The sequence below is a fragment of the Geospiza fortis genome, unplaced genomic scaffold, assembly GCF_000277835.1.
Source record: "Geospiza fortis unplaced genomic scaffold, GeoFor_1.0 scaffold1047, whole genome shotgun sequence".
Taxonomy (NCBI): Eukaryota; Metazoa; Chordata; class Aves; order Passeriformes; family Thraupidae; genus Geospiza; species Geospiza fortis.
This window is the reverse complement of record NW_005054589.1, coordinates 140,893-161,327: the sequence shown is the minus strand read 5'-3', so window position 1 is coordinate 161,327 and position 20,435 is coordinate 140,893. Positions and strand designations below refer to the sequence as shown.

Below are 20,435 nucleotides of genomic sequence, written 5' to 3'. Positions count from 1 at the left end.
CGTGTTGTTATCTAGCTTCTGACCAAGTAATAAAGCCTGTTCAAGTTTACTTCAGGGCAGTGGGACTTAAATACACTTAAAATGGGAGGGACAATGGGAACAATAGTGTTGCTGTGGAATGCTAAAGTGTTTACATTTTGATGTGTTCATGAAAAGCATCACAGGTAACTGAAAAATAAGTTCTCAGCAGATTCTGTAAGATCCAAATGAATACAAAATAGAAGCTTAACTATATTAATATATCAAATTATATTGATTATATGCTAATAATACCAATAAGCAATAAATTGTAATACAGTTTTTAAATGATTATAACATCTTCAAATTTTTAAGTCAAAGAGATACGGAAGGAAGCTCTGCTGATCTCCATCTAACCTCCCACTTGAAGCTGAACTCTTGCCAGCAAGAGATCACATTGCTTAAGCTCTGTCTAGGTCAGTCTTGAAAGCTTCCCAGGACAGAGATTCCACCATATCTTTAGGTACCTGTTGCAGTGCTGTAGTAACCTCCTAGTGAAAGCGTTCGTTTGGCTTTTTTTCCCCAAATATTCAACCTGATTTTGATGATATTCCTGTCCCTTGTCTACCATATGCTATTGCCGTGAGGGGTTTGGTCCCTTCCTTTGTGTTGCTCCCTCTCACAGGCTCCTGTCAGATTGCCACTTCTCTTTGCTCATTGGCCCTCATGAGTCATGTGCTACAGGCCATGAACATCTTGCGTGCTGGTACTGATGGAGGAAAACAGAAGAAATACTAGTCATGTAAACCCTTCTGCATAAACTTCTCTTAGATCAGTGCAGTGCAATCCCACTGGCCCCAAAGTAAACTTTTCTGCGTTTCTTTATAAAGCTCTCTGTAAAACACATGCAGTGTGCACAATATTCTCTGTGAAATCAGGGTTGCATGGGGACACGATTGTTCCCTTCCATTTTAGGTCTATATATTTCCCACAGCTTTTAACTAACACAAATTAGCTGCCTGCTATTTGGTCACAAATTATGTGGTGCCAATATGTGAAAAATCTTTTGCTAAAGAGGGATAGGATCAGCTCTTCCTCCTATTATCCTACTCTTTCCTTTCTTGTCCCCAGGGATGCTCAGAGTTTGAGGAGAGAAAAAAAGAATGAACATTTTGCAGAGGACTGGTTTTATTGCTTTTACATTTTTAGTTATGTACAGATAGAAAACACAGCAGGAAGACCTTTGGTGACTGGTGTATGGGAACTACTCTTGTGAAACCTCTGCTTTTGTGGAAAAACTGTTGTAAGCCAAAAGGGCTTTTGCTGTGTCCTGTCATTTTGTGGTATAGAACTGCAGTGTTGTGGCTTCAGCTTGAGTTCTTAGTGAAAATGGTGTTGGAATACATACAGTAATTAGCAGTGATTGAATTCTACTATTGTCTTATTGAAAGCCAGTGGTAAACATGTTAGTGTTTAACTGGCATTCTCTGATCACACACAGAAAGTCAGCAAGAGAAGAACAAAGTTTTTTTCCTGTCTGAGGACTGGTGATAATACCTGAAAACTGATTGTTTTGGTAGTTGTCACCTTCTCTGGCACTGATGTTCATTCTCTTTCTTGGTGTGAAACAGTCCTTTGAATCTTACTAGTAGTAGATCTCAGCATTATTCACAGAAAGGGGTTAATATTGCACTCTATAATATTTCCCATGGGGAATCCAGGTTCAGAAAATGCAATACAATCTCCTAACACTGAAGAGAACATAGAGTTTATTTGGCAGTAATCTTCTGGTTTCTCTCTGTTGAAGACTCTCCTTTTTAAACAGCCTGTAGCTCAATGTGAAGTCCCAGGGACAGTGGTCACATCTTATATGTCCTCTCTAGAATAATCTTTGGAAGCAAACTCTGGGATCTGCACAGCCTGAAGCTTATGAGCATAATGCCTGAACATAATACATAATGATGGAGAACAGAAAGATAAATACTTATGAAAATATGGGCCTGATAGAGGTGAAGAAGGATCACATGTCTGTCACAGTGTAATAGATCGCCTAGAAATTATTTTCAGTGCAAGAGTTTCCAAGGAAATGTGAATAAATTCCTCCTACAATGTGATTTTAGAAAATCCACGCTATGAGAATTGCACTGTTCATAAAAAATAAGCAATATATAAATTAGAACAAGTGAGTACATGGTAAAAGTACTTGTAAATGTATAACAATAATGTAGTATTTTCCCCCCTGCTATTGCCTGTATTCATAACTTTGATTGGTAAATAGCAAGTAAAGCACAATTTGCATAACTTGCAGAGAGCTATGGTCATTCCAAAGATGTCACAATAAAACCTTTGGTTTCCAAATTCTTTGGTGGCTCTTTAGTGTCCCAGACATATTCGCAAGGTGCTTTGCTTACCCTGGAAACAAATGTGGCACAAATAAGGAAGCAGCTCAGCCTAATGCAGGTGAACTGGTTTGTTTAAGAGCTGTGCAGGGACACAGAGAGCCTTCAGCTTCTACACAGATCTTTCTCAAGCTGGTAGTGAATGAGATGTTCCCATAGTTTGGCTGTTCATTTGTCTAAACAACATTACTGAGTTTTCATCCCACAATTTAACATAGGATTGTCCTGTCTTAAAATCCACAATGCCTGTCAGTACTAACTGGTTTGTTTGCTCCCAAAAGTGACAGTCAAATAAAGATGCCAGCTTTCAGTTCCAGCACTTCATTTATAGCTTGTTTCAACAACAGTGCTTCTGAGTAGTCAAGATGCAAAGAACAATTGGCTGCTGTGCATGAAATAAAATCAAACTCATCAATAGCAATATTTCTGGTCTTTTATTCTACTGATACACCTTCATCCTAATGAAAGTTTTGAGACTAATAATGGAAAACAGCCTCCCTAATTTCACAAGTGTAAAGATCCTCCAGAAGTCATGTTTCCCCAGCAATGCAGAGACATACACACACCCAATCTCAGCCTAAGATGCATCTCAGGCTCATAGATTTAGGAAGTTATTTGATTTCTTAAACTTGGCCATAGGTTTCCATATAAAGAAGAAAACATGAAATTTTTGCCCTGAACCACCTCCCCTCCCGCCAAAAAAAAAAAAAAAAAAAAAAAAAAAAAAAAAAAAAAAAAAAAAGCTGTTAGAAAAAAAATTTTTAGACGCAGGGTGAGGAACACAACCTGGAATAAAACTGCAAAAAATCCCTCTCGAGGAGGGCTGGAAGTTTTGATGCAAAATGAAGTTATACATCAGAGAAAAAATTTTTTTTATGACTGCTTCAGTGATAATAAATAACAACTAACAACTTCTGAACCATTAAAACAGTTCTATCATGAGATTATTCTTACGATGCTCTCAGATGCAGAATTAGAAAAAACCAATATGTTAATGGAAACAGAATGCCCTGCTGGAAATGACTGATCAAGATTTCTATTGCTTTGTGTGGCAGATAGTTAAATATCTGACGGGATAAGAATTCCCTATCAGTTTCTTGTCTAGTAACATTGGCAATTATTAACCTGTTTAATTTATTTCCAGAGAAGCTCTGTTTACTCTCAGCTGAAGGGGCTTTGACATACATGAGCAAGAGGTCCCAGTTGCTGAGTCTTGTTGCTGGTGCTGAAGAAATTTGCTGACCCTGTCGATTGTCCAAGCCCCTGTTATCTGGCTCCTTTTCACTTGGGGCAATTATGCCCTAACTCCTTCTTTGGCATCTTGCTAGGTGATTGCTTTGATCCTCTTTCAGCTGGTTGGCTTCCTCTGAGCAGCCCTCTGTGCTCCTGAAGGCTTTCTCACATTTACATGCACATGCTAGCAGAAGGAAGGGAGAACATGAATCTCCTCTGGCAATTTCATGATTCATTCTGGAGCATGGATATTCCGAGCACAACAGGGAAAGAAGAGAAAGCTAATATAATATTCTGATGATGAATTTATAGCTTAGGTTAAAATAACTGCTTTAGAACCCCAGGAACTGACTCTCTAGGGGCATAAAGCTTGAAGCTGGAAGCAAACTTAAATTACAGCAAAGAATGGGGAAATTCCATATAGTAAATGATTGAAGTTGTAGAATCTGATAAGGGAAGAACAGAAAGAGATGCTTCATTGCATTTCTGGTGAGTTCAGTCGTGAAATAGAATCTTCAGATTGCTCGTTGTCCAGACAGTTCACATACTTAACATATTTCCCTGTTCTGAAAGAATAATCATAGCAATCCAAATTCTTCTTTTTATAAAGAAATTAAGACTTATTTACTAGTCTTTGGGTTCTCTATCTCTCCATAAGTGAAATGAGCAGGCTGCACTCCAAAAGAAGTGCTTAAGAAGCTAAAAGGGTACATGTTACCAGCAGAAAGCGTTTGTGAAATCTTTAACCTTGTTTAGAACTGTTTTACATGACTCCCTCAGTCAGAATCTGACCTACATTTTATCTTCTCTTTGTTTCACAATTGAATTTTGGGTGTTCCTGATTTTGCCCTCACCTATATTGGAAAAACATCTCACGGCTTCCCAAGCACCTCATGGAATCACATGTGAAGAAAGCTGGCAGATAGAAAGGCATGACCAAGGCTCACTAATGCCTCCACACTGACACATTCCTTAGCTCAGCAAGAAGAACCCAGGAGCACAGCCAGGTGGATACTCTTGTGGTTCTCCTTGCCCCTCAGAATTACTGGTTTGCTATCAAGCTGTGCTTAACCTGATCCTGTAAGGCAACATCCAGTCTGCCTAGTGTTACAAACTTCACTTAGCTGGGTAAATCAGGAGCTTAGTGTTCCTTGATTCCATAGCTGTTGAAGAGGATGAGCAGCATTAGAAGAGGAGCTTAACTTAGATGCGCTGAATTATCATCTCAGGGTGTCCGGATATGTCTGCTGCATCATTTTCTGAAAGCCAGCCTCACTGTTCAGTGACATAATGGTACTTTCAGGAAGCTAAGCATCTACTTAGGCAGGTCTGTTAAGAGACCTAAGTTACACATTTTGCCAGCTGCTGCTTTGACACCCAAAGGGGCCCAAGTAGTAAAATGCAAAACTCCATGCTGTGTTTGATCTGTCAGAAAGAAAGTTGGTTAAATATGCAGAAGTTAAATAATTGAAAATGTTTTGAAGGTTCTAAATTCAGGTGACTTCATTTAATTTTTTATATTAGCAAATTTGCTTCCCCTAGTTTTTGACATTTATATGCTCAACACATTGCTGCAATGTATTAAAAATTAGTTGATAATTAGAACGGTCTGTTTTAAATGAGGTTAAAATGTTTCCCCAATTATGAGACAGAAAATTAAATGAGAGTAAAAGCATATGCCAGGAACATGTAACTCACAAACCTTTGAGACTTCAGAAGCAGTGTGCCATGACATCTGCCAGCATTCCTGAGTTCCTCTTCTGGTTTGCTCTTTAGCCTGAGATATCTGGCATTTTCAGCCCAGTTGGAGGTTGCTGCAATAAGAAGAAATGTTTGACAATTTTGCCCTCAGTTTCCAAAAGCTGAGCATAGTATTTATAGGTGCCTTCCTTATAGCAGTATTGTGATTTAATTAGCTGTTTACAAAAACTTTGGTAATTTTTGAGCGAAAGATATTGTGTTTGTGTCCTCCCATGTCGTCTCTTGCCCAATCCTTCCTTCTCTCTGAGGTCATTTGAGGGATAAAGGCTTACCCAGTAAAGTATCAACATATTAATTGTAGTATTGTTTACACTGATGAAACCCCACCTCGTTCCCACTTCCTGCCTCTGAAACTTGTCTTTTCCAGAACCACAGAGTCTTTCTTAGCCAAAATAGTGGCAGAGGTGGCAAACTGACTTCACTAACACTGAATCTTAAGACTTTTGCTTAGAGTGCCTCTTCATTTAGTTCCTGTTTGTTCGATCCTAGATGCAATTTCCTCATCAAATCATCTTGTCATTAGTTAGTAATGAAACTGACGCATGAGTAAGCTATAGAAGGAAGACTTCCCTAACTAGGAGTGTGAAGGACATATAAAAATATCTCAGAATGGCTCCCTGATTTGTTGAGGATGGTTCTTTTTATCCTGAATGTTTTTATTTCTCCTCTGCTTTTCAGGGGTTTTCTAGTTTAGTTTCTAGTGACTTAGCTAATGGGGTGTTTTTGGTGACAGGAAATGCTCATTTTGTAGAATGATAAACATGATGTTCAGTTATGCTTCGATTACTTGTAGCCCATGTCCCTTAATTTAGACTTACTCAAATTATTTCTATTTATCTGTATAATTCTGATATTTTTTGTTTTGCTTTATCCCCCAAATTTTCTCAAGTATCTCCAGTGTCTTTCCACTATAAAGGAGAGCAGAACTCTCATATTACAAGTGGATTAAATCCAGAGATAATAGCATATAAATTTCTTTTAGATTCAATATCTTGTTGTTCATAAGATAATTTAAAGCGAGAAATACATATTCCTGTGAGCCACAGAATTCATGTTGCCTGCTTTCCTGTTGTTCTATTGTTAAAACTGTCCTGTACTTAAGGTGCCTGAGTTGCAAGAAGACATTTTTTGCAATGGGCCATTCATATTCTCTGTGTCTCTGATGTGGGTTTTATTGTGGCTTATAACAGAGTTATATTCACAGGTAATGTATCCTCACACCAGTGTTACCACTTAATACAAAGCACCTATTGCTTTATGTAGGATTTATGCCCAAAATCTTGTAACTAAATAATGCCAGAATACATGGAACATCACCAGGAGGAAGCATTTACTGTACCTGCAGGTGTATGGTTTGACTAATGTATTTGTCCCATGTGGGTTTTTGGGAGAGTGCTTAAGACAACTATTGTCAGTTGCTAGATTGTAGTAAAGGGACAGATAGAGACTGGTAGAAAAACAAGGGCTGGTGTTATCCTGGTTCATATCAGCTTGAATTTGTCATTTTCTACTGTAATCCTCAGACTTATTCCACATCACACATTGCAGCCTGACCTGGGCCACGCTAGATAATTAAGATCAAATTAAACATCTGTACTAGAAAACAGCAGGGGTGAGATAAAAGCACAAAATTTTAATTTGAACAGAGATCTAAAACTGACCTTGTCTTGTTGGGAGAGAGGAATCTCTTCCTATTTCATACTGAAAACTCATGAGACATAAATTTTTTCTTTTGGTTTGAGAGGCTTTCCTCCCCTTTAATCTTTATCTCCTGAATATGGATACTTATAATTCTTTATTTGTATAAAATCAAGAAATCTAAAAGCCCACTTCAAACCATTTTTTGATTTATGATTTAAAAGACGAACCTGAAAATACTCAAAGATAACAGAAATATTTACCTCAATTTTGTAGATTTTGTTATTTTTATAATTTTGTGTGGTCAGTTCATGATTTCGAACATTGGCAAACCTTTTTTGAATGCTGAGCAAACACTGCAGGTAGCTCTCTTCAGGTACTAACACAAATTGATGGGAACACCTCCTGAGCCTTCTCTTTTCTAGACTAAACAGTCATAGTTCTCTCAGCCTTTCCTCATCTGAGAGATGTTCTATTCCATTATCATTTTTTGCCTTTTGCTGAACTCTCTCCAGTAGCTCAATTGTTTTTGTACTGAAGATCCTAAGACCTGGATACGGGGTTCTAGGTATGACCTTACCAGAGCTGAGTAGAGAGGGAGGATCACCTCCCTTGACATGTTCTTTGCTTCCAAAGACCTTGCTGTAGTGAAGTTTGGTGGCTGTACTTAGAAATTCTTCATCAAGCCCAAAAGATAAATAACCCAGATCCTCATGGAAGACTCGAGGACATGCTTCAGCTATAAGTGAACCACTCTGTCTGGAACTTGTTTGAGCACATGCTCTTTCCCAGGACATGAACATATTTCAGTTCTCAACAATTTCCTCAGTTCTCTCAGCACTAGAGAAAAAAGTAGTATAGCTAAGCTGTCAAATTTTTCTCTGTAACTTTGTATATGGAAGAACTACATTTCAGAGCTCAGTCTCTTAATTACAGGAAGTGTTGCCAGGATACAGATGGAATTATTGTTTTCCCTTTTCTATCCACTATGGGAGCAATTCAGACAACCACCTTTTCTTAATTTATTGTGCTGTGTGAAGAAGCAACTGGCTTTTTCTGGCTCCTGAGATAACTCCTTGCAGAAAGGCTTCAGTGACCCATCATTCACTATTTCTGTGCCTCAAAAAGTGAGATATAAAAACAATAAACATTTTGGTTTAGGCAGCTTTCCCTCTGCTGCCACCATATGGCTCAGCACCAGTAAGCCAAGAGATGATGAACTTCAGTGTGTTTTTTAGAATTGCACTGCTCTGCTTTTTTGTGTTTTTTTTTTTTTTTTCTCTTTTGGTACATTCAAAGAATACCTCAGATGGTAGATGTGCATTGCTGATTTTTCAGTGGAAATGTTCAGGATACAAACTGTCTCAAGCAAAGGCCATGCTAGCTCTAGAAAGAGGCACTGTGTGTTTCACTTTGTTCCTTATCAGTCACTTTTTTCTTGACTCCAGGATCTGGGAATCCCCACTCCTCCAGGCTGCCAAAGAGAACAACCTTGCTGCCATTAGGAAACTTCTCACTGACGGAACATGCGATATCTATCAGAGAGGTAACTGGAATTACTTGAAAAAATGGTTTTCTGTGAAAGGCAAGAACTTCCTACAGTGAGAAGCTTGTTAGTTTGCTAAAACATTTGCTTCAGCAGACTCAGATGATTTAACTCTATGTCAGCAGCTTTGCAACAGAGTGAGTTTTCTGACTTGGTTGTGCTCATTTACTTCATGCCTGAGGTTGCTCGTCACTTACAGACACCTGAAGTTTCTGCCCAGTTTTCAGATTTTGTTGAAGGGAAGGACAGAGACTGTGCAGTTGTGTGGCTGTACCAGGCACTACTCAAGGGAGGACATAGCCCTGCTGTAATACCCCACCTCAGTGAATCTATTTCTGCCTTTTTTTTTTCTGCTTTCTGTACAGTTGAACGTCTCGACGATTCTCATGCTTGTCCTACCGTTTCTAGGTGCGGTGGGGGAGACTGCCCTTCATGTAGCTGCCATGTATGATAACTTGGAGGCAGCAGTGGCTCTGATGGAAGCAGCTCCTGAGCTTATCAATGAGAGAATGACATCAGAACTTTATGAAGGTAATATCACTGGGAATGAGGATGGGCAGGATTCCCTGCAGGAGGGGAGAGGAAGTACTACTTGTACATTTGGGAAACTGGCTTATACGGTTCCTAGTTCAATATGTTGCTGAACTGTTACACAGCAAAACCAACATGCAAATGGCTTCTGACCTTTCTTGGAAGGTGGAATTATATTAAATATGAGTACACATGTGCAAACATGCAAAGGCCTTGACCAGGGAATTGCAAGTGATTCGAAAGGGATTGCGAGGATATATACAGTTTGCTTTCTGATATACTTGTTTGTAAAAAAAAGGTATACCTGCCTGACCTCCTCTGAAAGGAGAAAAAGTAGTTGTTTGGTTGGGAAAATGAGAAATGTGGCCACTGCTTTTGAGACTAGACTCTTACCCAGATTTTTAAAGAATGCTTCTCGTTGAGTACACAGAAAATCCAGTCTGAATCTCAAAACCAATAAAATAATAATAATGGAGTTTTTAAAATTCTAAAGCCTAGTTTGAAGGATTACAGGAAATCTTTGAGAGTTTTGTCTTGACCTTAATCTTCATTTCTTATGAAGGAAATCACAGTCAATCTCACAAGTTTCTATTTGCTTCCTAGGAGACAGTGGCATGTCTTGATTTTCCCTAGAAAAAAATCTAGAGAATGCACCCTGTTGGGATTTTTTGGCAATTTGTAAAGTCACTTTTAATAAATTGATGAAAATTTTTTAAGTAGAACGGAACCTCTGGAAAATCTCTAGCACAACCCTTTGCACACAACAGGGATAACTTCAAAGCCAATTCCTTTAGCTGCTGTCCATTTACCATGGAACTGCAGGCTGCTGATCAGCCTGAAGTTGCTTTCTTGAAAGACATGGTTTTGTTTCTGTGTCTTGCAGGGCAGACAGCTCTCCACATTGCAGCAGCCAACCAGAACACCATGTTGGTGAAGGCTTTGCTTAAGAGAGGAGCCAATGCCAGCACAGCAAGGGCCACTGGGCACTTCTTCAGGCGCAGCTCCCAGAACCTTTTCTATTTTGGTACAGCCTTAACTTCTCCCCTTGCTGCTATAGGAGGGAACCAGCAGAGTGGTGAGGGGACATGGGGGAGCCTTACTTTAGTCCCCATCTAAAGTGGATAAGCAGAGGCTTCTATCTCCAAGTGTCATCAGACATACACCTTTTAGCAGAGAGTAAGACTTCCTCTGAGTGTGTGAATGTTATGCGAATACAAACAATACACATTTCATAGATTGGCATGTATGCAAATAAATACATCTATTGTATAAAAATTGTAATTTAGTGTCTTCCTAGCAGCAAATTACTTGTCAACCTTCTGATGGAAGTAAACCACAGAAAAGAACATTTCTTCCTTTTAGTGTTGTGTGGGACAGGTCTTCTTTAACCTTTCTGATTAGGGTGAGAAGTGGGGCAGGAAATTTACAAGTTACCTAAAGTAACTCCTCCTTTCATATCCTATGGCTTCATAGCATGGACTGCTTTCCCTCAGCATGCTTCAACCTCTCCCACCTCCTGGATCCCTAATGCTGTTTCTCCCCATTCCTTTCATTTCAGGAGAACATGTTTTATCATTTGCTGCCTGTGTGGGAAATGAGGAAATTGTGCAGCTGCTCATTGAAAATGGAGCTGACATTAAAGCTCAGGATTCTCTGGGTATGTGCTGTGGGGCTCAGTGAATTGCACAGAGTGGATCTGGACATTTTAATTCAGTCTGTCATCCGTGCATGCAAATATTCTTCTCTCACTAGAAACAGCTGTGGGATGAGGGATATGAGGAAAATAAAAGCCATCAGTCCATCCTCTATCTTTGCACGGGGCTGGGCTCTTCCAGATGCTTCATCCAGTCTGCTTCCTTCATAGGTAACACTGTTCTTCACATCCTGGTTCTCCAACCTAATAAGACGTTTGCCTGCCACATGTACAGCCTGATACTTTCCTATGACAGGAACAAAGAGGGACCAGGGTCACTTGAACTGATTCCTAACAATGAGGGGCTTAGTCCATTCAAACTGGCTGGAGTTGAGGGCAACACCGTGGTGAGTTTGTGTGACACTGGTACCTCTGTGCAAAAGAAATAGAGACCTTGAAATAACATCATTGGGAGCAAGGCTGTTTGTGCATGTTCTTAGTGGGTAGGAGATATGTAACAAGATTTTTTTTCCAGAAGTCTTATGAAGGTCCCGAAAACCCTTATAAGAAATTTCTTTATCCTAATGAAAGAAATGAGTGTTAAAAGAATAGATCTTTTCCCCCAATTTTTGAAGCATTTGAGTTAAACAGATGTTAACAGACATGTTTAACCCAAGTAGTTTTTCAAAAGGCTCATGGAAATTATTGTCTCGTTTGTCTAGATTTCATTACTTTAAATGTGACACATGAGAAACCTCTTTGGATGCCCACAGGCATTTATTCACAGACAAAATCTTAGCATTTAATGCAAACCCTCATCCTTCCACTCACTGAGAAGTCAAAGTTGGTTAGTGTTTCTTCTGTAGATTCACAGGGACAGGATCATTTCCCTTGTCACACCTTTTTTTCTGATGTCTTGTAGAAGAGTATTAAAACATTTTTTTTCTAATCAACATGTAATTCCATCTGAAGTCTATTGTCAGGAACTATAACTGTGCCAAGTAACTTTAGTAGTTTGATTAGAATATAGAGTAAAAATAACTCATCCTTTATGTCAAGCATGAACTAATAATCAAATGGGAATCAGAAACATTTCTTCCACTTCTTAACCTGCAGCAATTGTTCCCAAGAGACATGAGAACCACAACAGCTACCAAGTTCAAGGAAAACATGTCATAATTGAGGGTTTAGAACAACTTTTTTTGTTCTCATTGCAAACACTATATACTGGAAAGCTTCTGATATCCTTGCCTCCCTTCTTTTCTCCTCAGATGTTTCAATACCTTATGCAGAAGCGGAAACAGAATCTCTGGTCCTTTGGCCCCTTGAGCACTGTGCTGTATGATATCACAGAGATTGACTCCTGGGCTGAAGATCAGTCCTTCCTTGAGCTCATAGTATCCACCAAGAAGAGAGAGGTACTGCAGTGCATGCATTCTGTGTGCAGACCATGGTGATTATCGAAGGGCAATAATGATGCGTTTGAGGGTTCAAGCTCACTGATGCAATCCACAGAGCAAGGACTTCGTACCATGAGCTGCAGAAGACACATGAAGTATAGGTGTTTATTAATGGTCTGGCTACATCTGATGCTTTACATACAGTTTCTTCTGAGGTGTGAAAATTGAAGGTTATTGAAAGAACTAGATATGAACAAACTACAGAAAAGGGTTTTCTCTCAGCAGGCTCAAAGATACACTAAGAACCTGTAGAGTAGCTCTAGCAAGTATCTTCCTGTACCTGTGGTACTGATTAACTCTCAGAAAATCCCTGTGAGACAGGAGTGCATTCAGAAATCCTAAACTGGAGTGCATTTAAAAACCACTCGCTGTTATTATTCCCTTCATTTAACGACAGGTTATGACTCAAAACAAAGTGGGTGAATTATCTCTGCTGTAGGCTCAAAAGCTTGTAAAGGGATTAATAAGACAAAAATAGCTGAGTGTAATGGCGAGCTTTGATAGATCTCCCTAGGACTTTCAAGGTACACAACCTCATCAGTTGCAATGACCTTAAATAATCCTAACAGGACAGGAAATGAATCAGAAGACACTTCAATTAGCACAGTTCTGCCCATCCTGTATTATTTCCACCTACCAAAATTTTAGTCTAACCTTTCTAACTGAAGTCTGTGCTTCTGGAGAGCTTTGCTATGGAGCTGCTATGTCTATGGAGCTCATTTGCTCCCATATGGGGTCCCATTTGCTTTTATGTGAAATCCTAAATTTCTGTGAGTGGGGATACATATGGAAATCCAGAGAAAAGCAGTACATGTCAAAAAATATAGCAGGCTAAGAAGTTGTCTGCTTTAGAAGACTAAACCATAATTCTAAAAAGAAAGCAGAATATTGGGCCTCTCTTATCCCAAAACATTCATATAGTGCATGCAGATCCAATAATCCTAATTTCAGAGGATAAGATGTCCCCAGCTATCAGGAGATATAGTGATTTGTTTTCCAGAATGTTCTTTCTTATATGCAGTTGCAATTTTTTGATACATAGCTAGTAATTCTTTTTTGCAATTGATATGTTTGGCCCAAAATGTTTGCTGTCTCTCTAGAAGAATGCCACGTGTGACCCCATCCCATCTTCCCCTCCCAGTTCAATATTGGACTGGAGAAGCACCTTGAGCCAGGTTCCTCTTGTATTAAGGGGAAAGCATACATACATAGGTACTAAGATATATTTTCTGATCCTGAAGTGGTTGAAAAGTAAAAAAAATAGATGGGAACTAAGCTGTGGGAAGATTATAGTAAGCTTCAAACTTTTATTATTCCTTTGAAAATGAAATTTACTCTCCTATGCAAAGAATTCTGGAATACTGACTTCTGCAGAAACCAGAACACCCATAGGTAGATTCTCTCTCATGCAGTTTTGATCCTTTATGATGTTTCATAGGCCATTCAAGAGTTTTGCTGGAGTCTTGTCCATTTATGGAAACATTCCCTGCACTTTGTGCACTCAGCAATTTTTGGCTGACTTAGAGGAAACAGGGCATTGTAGCAAGAGAAGAAAAACATCCAGAGTGCATTAAGTAGTTTTTCTTTAAAGTAATCCTGTCACAACAATTTGACTCACATTTTCTTCTCACTTACTGCAGTGGTCCCCTAAACAACAGAAAGTAAGCCTAGAAATATTTAATAAAGTGTGTGGCTCAAATTCACAAGTTGTAAAGTACACCTGTCTCTCTTACTTGTGCTCTGTCAGTCTTCCAGTGTAAGCAGAAGGCTTGATATAGGCAACTCAATTAATTATCACCCAGATAATGAGGCAGAAACTTAAAAGGCAGTATTTTTACATAAGCCATAGAGCATCAGACAAGTACAAATATCTTTTAGGAAAATGTTTCTGTTTTCTTATTTTAAAATGCCTGATACAGAAACTTGTATTGTTGTGCTAATAGGAGTATTCTGTCATCCTCAGTTCTGTGTTCCTACACAGAGGACAAATTTATTCCAGCATCTAATATGCTTTTTCGCTGGTACTCAACAGCTGTTCTCTGCGGGATATATTTCTTTTTTCCAAAGCTCTTTATAGTCAGACTGAGCAAATCCAATGCCCACTAGATCATTCCACTTTTGCAAAGTAAATTCTGTTCCATAATGCTGAATAGGGCAGATGAGAATAGTTTGTTAACACTCTCTCAGGAAAATTTGCGAATGCTGTTTATGAAACAATGCACTTTTGGCAATTAATTCCTTCTTTCTCTCTTCCTCAGGCACGCCAGATCTTGGACCTAACACCTGTGAAGGAGCTGGTGAGCCTGAAGTGGAACATGTATGGTCGCCCCTATTTCTGTTTCCTGGCCTTGTTCTACATCCTCTACATGGTCTGCTTCACCATGTGCTGCGTCTACCGGCCCCTCAAACCCCGCACAGGCAACAGAACCAGCAGCAGGGACAACACAGTCTATGTCCAGAAAATGCTCCAGGTACCGTGGCTGTAGGAGTCGGAGCCCCCATTGAGCAATTCCCATCTAACCTACTTAACTGGAAAGGCCAATCCTTGCCCAGTCTTCAGCTATTGCAGCTGTCCTCCTCCCTTCTTTCAGCCAGCTGACCTTTGTCAGGGAGGAATAGGAGGAGTGCTCTGTGTTCCATTGCTGTGGCTGGGCTGGTTCCTCTGGCATTGCCAGGTCTAGTCATGTTTATTATAAGTAACAACAGGCTTTCTCCTCCCCCATCCTCTTTTAAAATTTACTTTCACTTTACTTAAAATTTAATTTTGATTTTGCTTAACTTTATTCTTCAGGAATCATATGTGACATATGAGGATGAGCTGAGGCTGGTGGGGGAGCTGATCACAGTCATTGGGGCTGTAGTAATTTTGGTCCTTGAGGTAAGAGAAACAGCTGTACACTTTCAAGTTTCATCAAGGCAGATTTTACTTACTAGACAAACATGGATTTGTGCTCACTACTTGGTAGGGCTTATTTGCTTAGTCGCAGTGCTTCAGCATAGGTCTATGGCAATAGGCATTGCCAACAGTATCTATTAGATGAGACAGAGACTGTGGCAATGTCCTAGTAAGGCTCCAGGTGCGGAAGAAGCAATTAGAAGGATTGGTCGCACTCTCAAATACTGTCTGCAGGGTAATCCACAGTTCCTGTTAGCACCATCCATGGTCCAGCTGACTCCCAGATGTTGCTTCACCCAGCACCCATAAATATTCCTGTGTTTAGGGCTCCTGGGTAAAGTGATTTCTGGGCATAAACAGAAAAGTTTGTATTTAATTGGAGATCAGTTACTCTATGGATTTGTAACAGGAGCCTTTCTCAACTACCTCCCACTTGGTTTTTTTATAATAGGAAATATAAGATTGAAATTTTTTTGAGAAAACTCAAAAGAAGATGACAGGAAGAACTGAAAATAAAACAGGTCTTGTAAGCAGCTTTCTGCCTATATGGGGTGCATCAGGCACAGTGTAACCAGCTGGCCAAAGGAGGTGATTGCTCCTCTCTGCTCTGCAATGTTGTGACCTCAGCTTGAGTGCAGTGTGCAGTGTGCAGTTTTGATTCTATGGTAATTCTATGGTATGTTCCAGAAGGACAAGTCCTTCTTCCTATGCTTAGTCAGGACTCTGGGGCTAAGTCTACAACCAACACAGTGTGAATTATAACAAACTCTTTTGATTCCCCAAGAAGGTCTTTTTTGTCTTTGTTACTGAGGCACCTCTCTGTGACAAGTCCCTCAGTCTGCCCAAGCCTTCTTAGATTTTTCAGCAGTCTCGGTCTCATCACAAGAAGGGCCCACCTGGCTCAACCATGCTGATTTTAAAGTAGCATAGAAATTGATCCATCAAAGGAAATGGGGCTGACCCTAAGAACCTGTGAATATTGGTGGTTGCTATGACATTTAGTAGTGTTGTGGAAACTGAGTCCTTAAGTTAACAGGATGTCTCTCTTAGATTCCAGATATCCTTAGAGTTGGAGCAGCGAAATACTTTGGACAAACAATCCTAGGAGGGCCTTTTCACATAATTGTGTAAGTATAGAACATAATAAGTTTAATAATTACATTGTCTACCATTTTCTCCACTGCTCTCTTTTGCCAGATGAGTCACTTTCTCCATTTTTTTAGAGTATTCTTTTTCTGGATTTATTTCTCTTAATGGCTCAGCTAATATTTCCTTTACTGAACTTCTTTTTGCTGTCTCTTCTTCCTTGCAGCATCACCTATGCTTGCATGATCCTGGTGACCATGGTGATGCGCCTCACCAGCACAACTGGGGAGGTGGTGCCCATGTCCTTCGCCCTGGTGCTGGGGTGGTGCAACGTCATGTACTTCGCTCGGGGCTTCCAGATGCTCGGACCTTTCACCATCATGATCCAGAAGGTGCGACACACAAAAAAATATGGGCTATCCTGGCACCTCTTTGCAGATAGGGAGAACTGCAAGAATACTTTTTTACCCCCTCAGGACTATTTGCTTAATTTTGCATTTATGCCAAGCGGACAGGTTCTTGTCTGCACAGAGTGTTTTAGAACTTTCACATTCTCTCTTTAGTGCAAAGGTTTCCTTTAGTCTTCTTATGGTCTTAGAATCTGAAAAGAGGTTTACATGGGATGGCACTGTGCCGTGGTGGAACAGTTGGGCCTTATGGTGGCTCTGTCTTTGCTCTACAGATGATATTTGGAGACCTCATGCGCTTTTGTTGGCTCATGGCTGTGGTGATACTGGGCTTTGCATCAGGTGAGTCTACAAAGAGAAAATAACCATATGTTATCCCTGCCAACTGCTTTGGTATGAATTAAGAATGTGGGTTTTGATTCAATCTCTGATTGACTTCTGAATAGCTAAGAAAACTGGTGGTGATGTTTAGTTTCTGCTTCTCTGAGCATGGTCACTTTCCCAGTACTGACTTCTGTTCTCAAACCATGACTTTGGTTTTCAATTCTTGCTCTTTCCAGGGTCATAGAAACTAGAACAATTCAGATAATTCCGTATATTTTTAGGTCAAGTTTAAGAACATATGCATTTATGATATTCATCTGTGGAAAATTTGATTAACACACATAGCTTTATTATATCCTTGAGGATGAAAAAAATCACTAGTTTGAGAAAGAAATAAATAAATAATCAAAGAAATTTTGGGTCGTTTTATCATGGAGACCAGTGATTCTAAGCAGGGATTTGTCCTTGCATAGAAACACATGCAGGTCCTGCCCAGACCATTTTTTGGTCAGAATCTCTTATAGGGTTCTGTTATTCCTCCTGGAATGTGATTCTTGTTGTTAAACTCTCTCTTTTTTTCTCCTGATTTCTCCTCTTCCAGCTTTTTACATCATCTTCCAGACAGAGAACCCTGAAAACCTTGGGCAGTTCTACAACTATCCCATGTCCTTGTTCACCACTTTTGAGCTGTTCCTCACTATCATTGATGGCCCTGCAAACTACGATGTGGACCTGCCCTTTATGTACAGCGTGGTGTACTTTGCTTTCGCCATCATTGCCACCCTCCTTATGCTCAACTTGTTAATTGCCATGATGGGTGACACCCACTGGAGAGTGGCCCACGAGCAGGATGAGCTCTGGAGAGCCCAGGTAATCTAGTTAAGGTGGGCATTCCTACCTTATTTCAAATAGCAGCTAGAAGCTCATCAAGCCTTTCTTGTCCATGGTCCCTAGAAGTTTGTTCCCTATGCGGGGAATCTCTTGTTAAATAGAATTGAAGTTGCATATTTTTTTTTGCAAATCACATTGCTGTGTAACTGAGAGTTAAATTATAATTATAGGGGTTGAATGAGGGGGGATAGAACACTAGGTAATGATTACAGGAAGGCCAGAAATGTCTTTCGATCCACTAAAAGAAGTTGGCCTGTCTTGGTCAAAAGGCAAAGAAATTCAGCCAGTTCTATATCTAATCAACAGGAAATCCATTTCCTCTGCTTTTCTGTGCAAAAGAAGTCAGACAAATAGTAAAATGTAGTCATGTGGCCACAGTGGCAAGTTTTGATGAAAATTAAAATGGGTATAGATACTGTCCTCTAGTTTGCAGTTAATTACCCTAATCATTTCCATGAGCTTTAAAAGGAAAGAAATGGAACAGAGTTTTAAGACCACCATTATTTCTTCAAAACATGTCACAGTTAGACCTAAATTAGTGACTGCCTTATTTGAAATAGTGTATAGACTCTATAATTATTTTTTCCCTTAAGGAGCTGAAATGAAGTACAGTATGGGTCAGTGCTGATGAAACGAATATTTTTGAAAGAGAGTCTGATTTTTTTTTCTAATTCATCTGAGCATTTTCCTTTCTCTTGTTCCAAAGGTTGTTGCTACTACTGTGATGTTGGAGCGGAAGCTGCCGCGCTGCCTCTGGCCCCGCTCGGGAATCTGTGGGCGGGAGTTCGGGCTGGGGGACCGATGGTATCTCAGGTGAGTTCCCTTGGAGTGTGTGCATGTCAGGATCCAACGAGAAGAACCTAATGTATGGATGCTAATAAAGAGCCTTTCCAGCGGTCTGGGGAGTGTTTGAAGTGCTGTCCTTACAGAATACAGACCCCAATCTCTTTTCTGTCTGTGACTGATAGATAGCCAAGCACTGTCCCCCTCAGAAAATTCTGCTGTGCATTCCTTTGTGAAATCAGCTGATGCCTTCTCATCCAGTAGTCACATTGCACAGACCCTCAGAAACTGCATGGGTTATAAGACCTGAATTTTTCTTTCAAACTTCTTGTAATGCTATCACTGTAGTTCACTGCTGTGCTTGGTTGGCTGTCCCTGTCCCTTGGATACGTGAAATGGCAGAGGCAGAATCAATCTATCAGGCATTCTACAGCATTGAGCTGCCTTGTGAATGACTCAAAATCAGAACAGGAATAATTAAAGTCAAAATTTCTTTCTTGAGTGAACCTAGTAAATACATTACACTTTGCAATGACTGTGTCAGGTGGCAAGGGCACAGGTCCAGGATTTCAGTTTAGGCAGTGAACTAAAAAACTGTCAGTAGTCTGGATAATAATAAATTCCTTATTATTTCTGATTTTATTCAATATTTTTTCTGAGTGAGAAAAGAAATAACTTTTAAGCATTTTCCTTTTCTAACTGTGCCATCTTTTGCTGATAAAGCCAGAAGGGGGAGTGATGGCTGTATGAATCATAGAATCATAGACTCACAGAATATCTGAGTTGGAAGGCACCCACAAGGATCATCAAATTCCAACTCCTGGCTCTGCACAGGACTTCCAAAACTGTAGGTTTTGCAGACAAATTGAGCCTTGTGGATTTTCATATTTACTGGGCAGAACAAGAAGACCTAAAGTGGTACCAATATGTAACACTTTCAGTCCAAGGCATGAAATATAGAAATATATTGCAAGAGCAATGTCCCAGAAATTCACTGGGAATAATTGGGAATGCCAATTATTCACTGGATGCTGTGAGAAAAGAGTGCTGTGATTTAGTTCTGTCAAATCACATGGGTGTTCCTTATATATGTGTGGGATAGTAATTCAGAAGACAATCTGTAAGTAATGTAGAGGATTGGTGGAAGTGGAGCAGTTAAATAAAAGTTCAGCAAGAGATGAGTGACATTCTGAGGCTAGCAGCCATAGAGTATCAGAGGAGGAAAGACAAGAACAGAGACAATAAATTAATATATGCATATATATGAATATATGCATATATCAAGGTCTTCCAATTGCTTACAGCTGGCAAAATGGAAAAGGCAAATTACCATGGATTTGTTAAAGGACAGGAAACCATGGGCAGACAAAGGTACTGAAGTCAATGATGAGGATGAACGTCTAGGAGATAACTGTGCTAGCAGCCTCTAGCGTCCTGCCTATAATCAGTTTCCTGTGCAGATTTTTCTGGAATATCTGTGTCAGTAGCCTTGTTTTTTGGAGGGGTTTTGTTGATAAACTGGCACTTTTCTGCTTCATTCAGTTTATATTTTCTAATCCTTTTCCAGAATTGAAGACAGGGTTGATCCCAACAAGCACAAGATGATGCGGTACACAGAGGCATTTAAGGTTCAGGATAGGGATAACTATGACAAAGGTTCAGAAAAGCTGGAAACCAACGGGGACACCTTGTGCAAGAAGGAAATGTCTGCTCTGTCACTGTCACGGAGCACATCCAGAACTAGTTCTCACCGTGGCTGGGAGATCCTGAGGCGCAACACCTTCCGCCAGCTCTGTGGAGAGGTTGGTCCTGCCGTGGATGAGGAGGTCTATGATGTCTAAGAAGCCTCTATTTTCACTCCACAATATGTGAAGTGGTCCTTTTGCCCT

The 20,435-nt window shown here is 39.9% G+C and overlaps 1 protein-coding gene across 1 annotated transcript in view; it reads left to right on the top strand.

Annotated features, from left to right (window-relative positions):
• The window catches only part of LOC102042707 (transient receptor potential cation channel subfamily V member 6), a 21,438-nt gene extending 1,051 nt beyond the window's left edge, over positions 1–20,387 (top strand). The window contains exons 2-15 of the mRNA XM_005429958.1: positions 8,438–8,535; positions 8,944–9,066; positions 9,950–10,090; positions 10,625–10,723; positions 10,931–11,106; positions 11,971–12,117; positions 14,418–14,630; positions 14,951–15,037; positions 16,106–16,182; positions 16,368–16,533; positions 16,824–16,890; positions 17,474–17,742; positions 18,470–18,576; positions 20,114–20,387. Coding sequence (XP_005430015.1) covers positions 8,438–8,535; positions 8,944–9,066; positions 9,950–10,090; positions 10,625–10,723; positions 10,931–11,106; positions 11,971–12,117; positions 14,418–14,630; positions 14,951–15,037; positions 16,106–16,182; positions 16,368–16,533; positions 16,824–16,890; positions 17,474–17,742; positions 18,470–18,576; positions 20,114–20,387 — 2,044 coding nt within the window. The remainder of the gene's footprint in view (positions 1–8,437; positions 8,536–8,943; positions 9,067–9,949; positions 10,091–10,624; positions 10,724–10,930; positions 11,107–11,970; positions 12,118–14,417; positions 14,631–14,950; positions 15,038–16,105; positions 16,183–16,367; positions 16,534–16,823; positions 16,891–17,473; positions 17,743–18,469; positions 18,577–20,113) is intronic.
• The last annotated feature ends 48 nt before the right edge of the window (positions 20,388–20,435 follow it).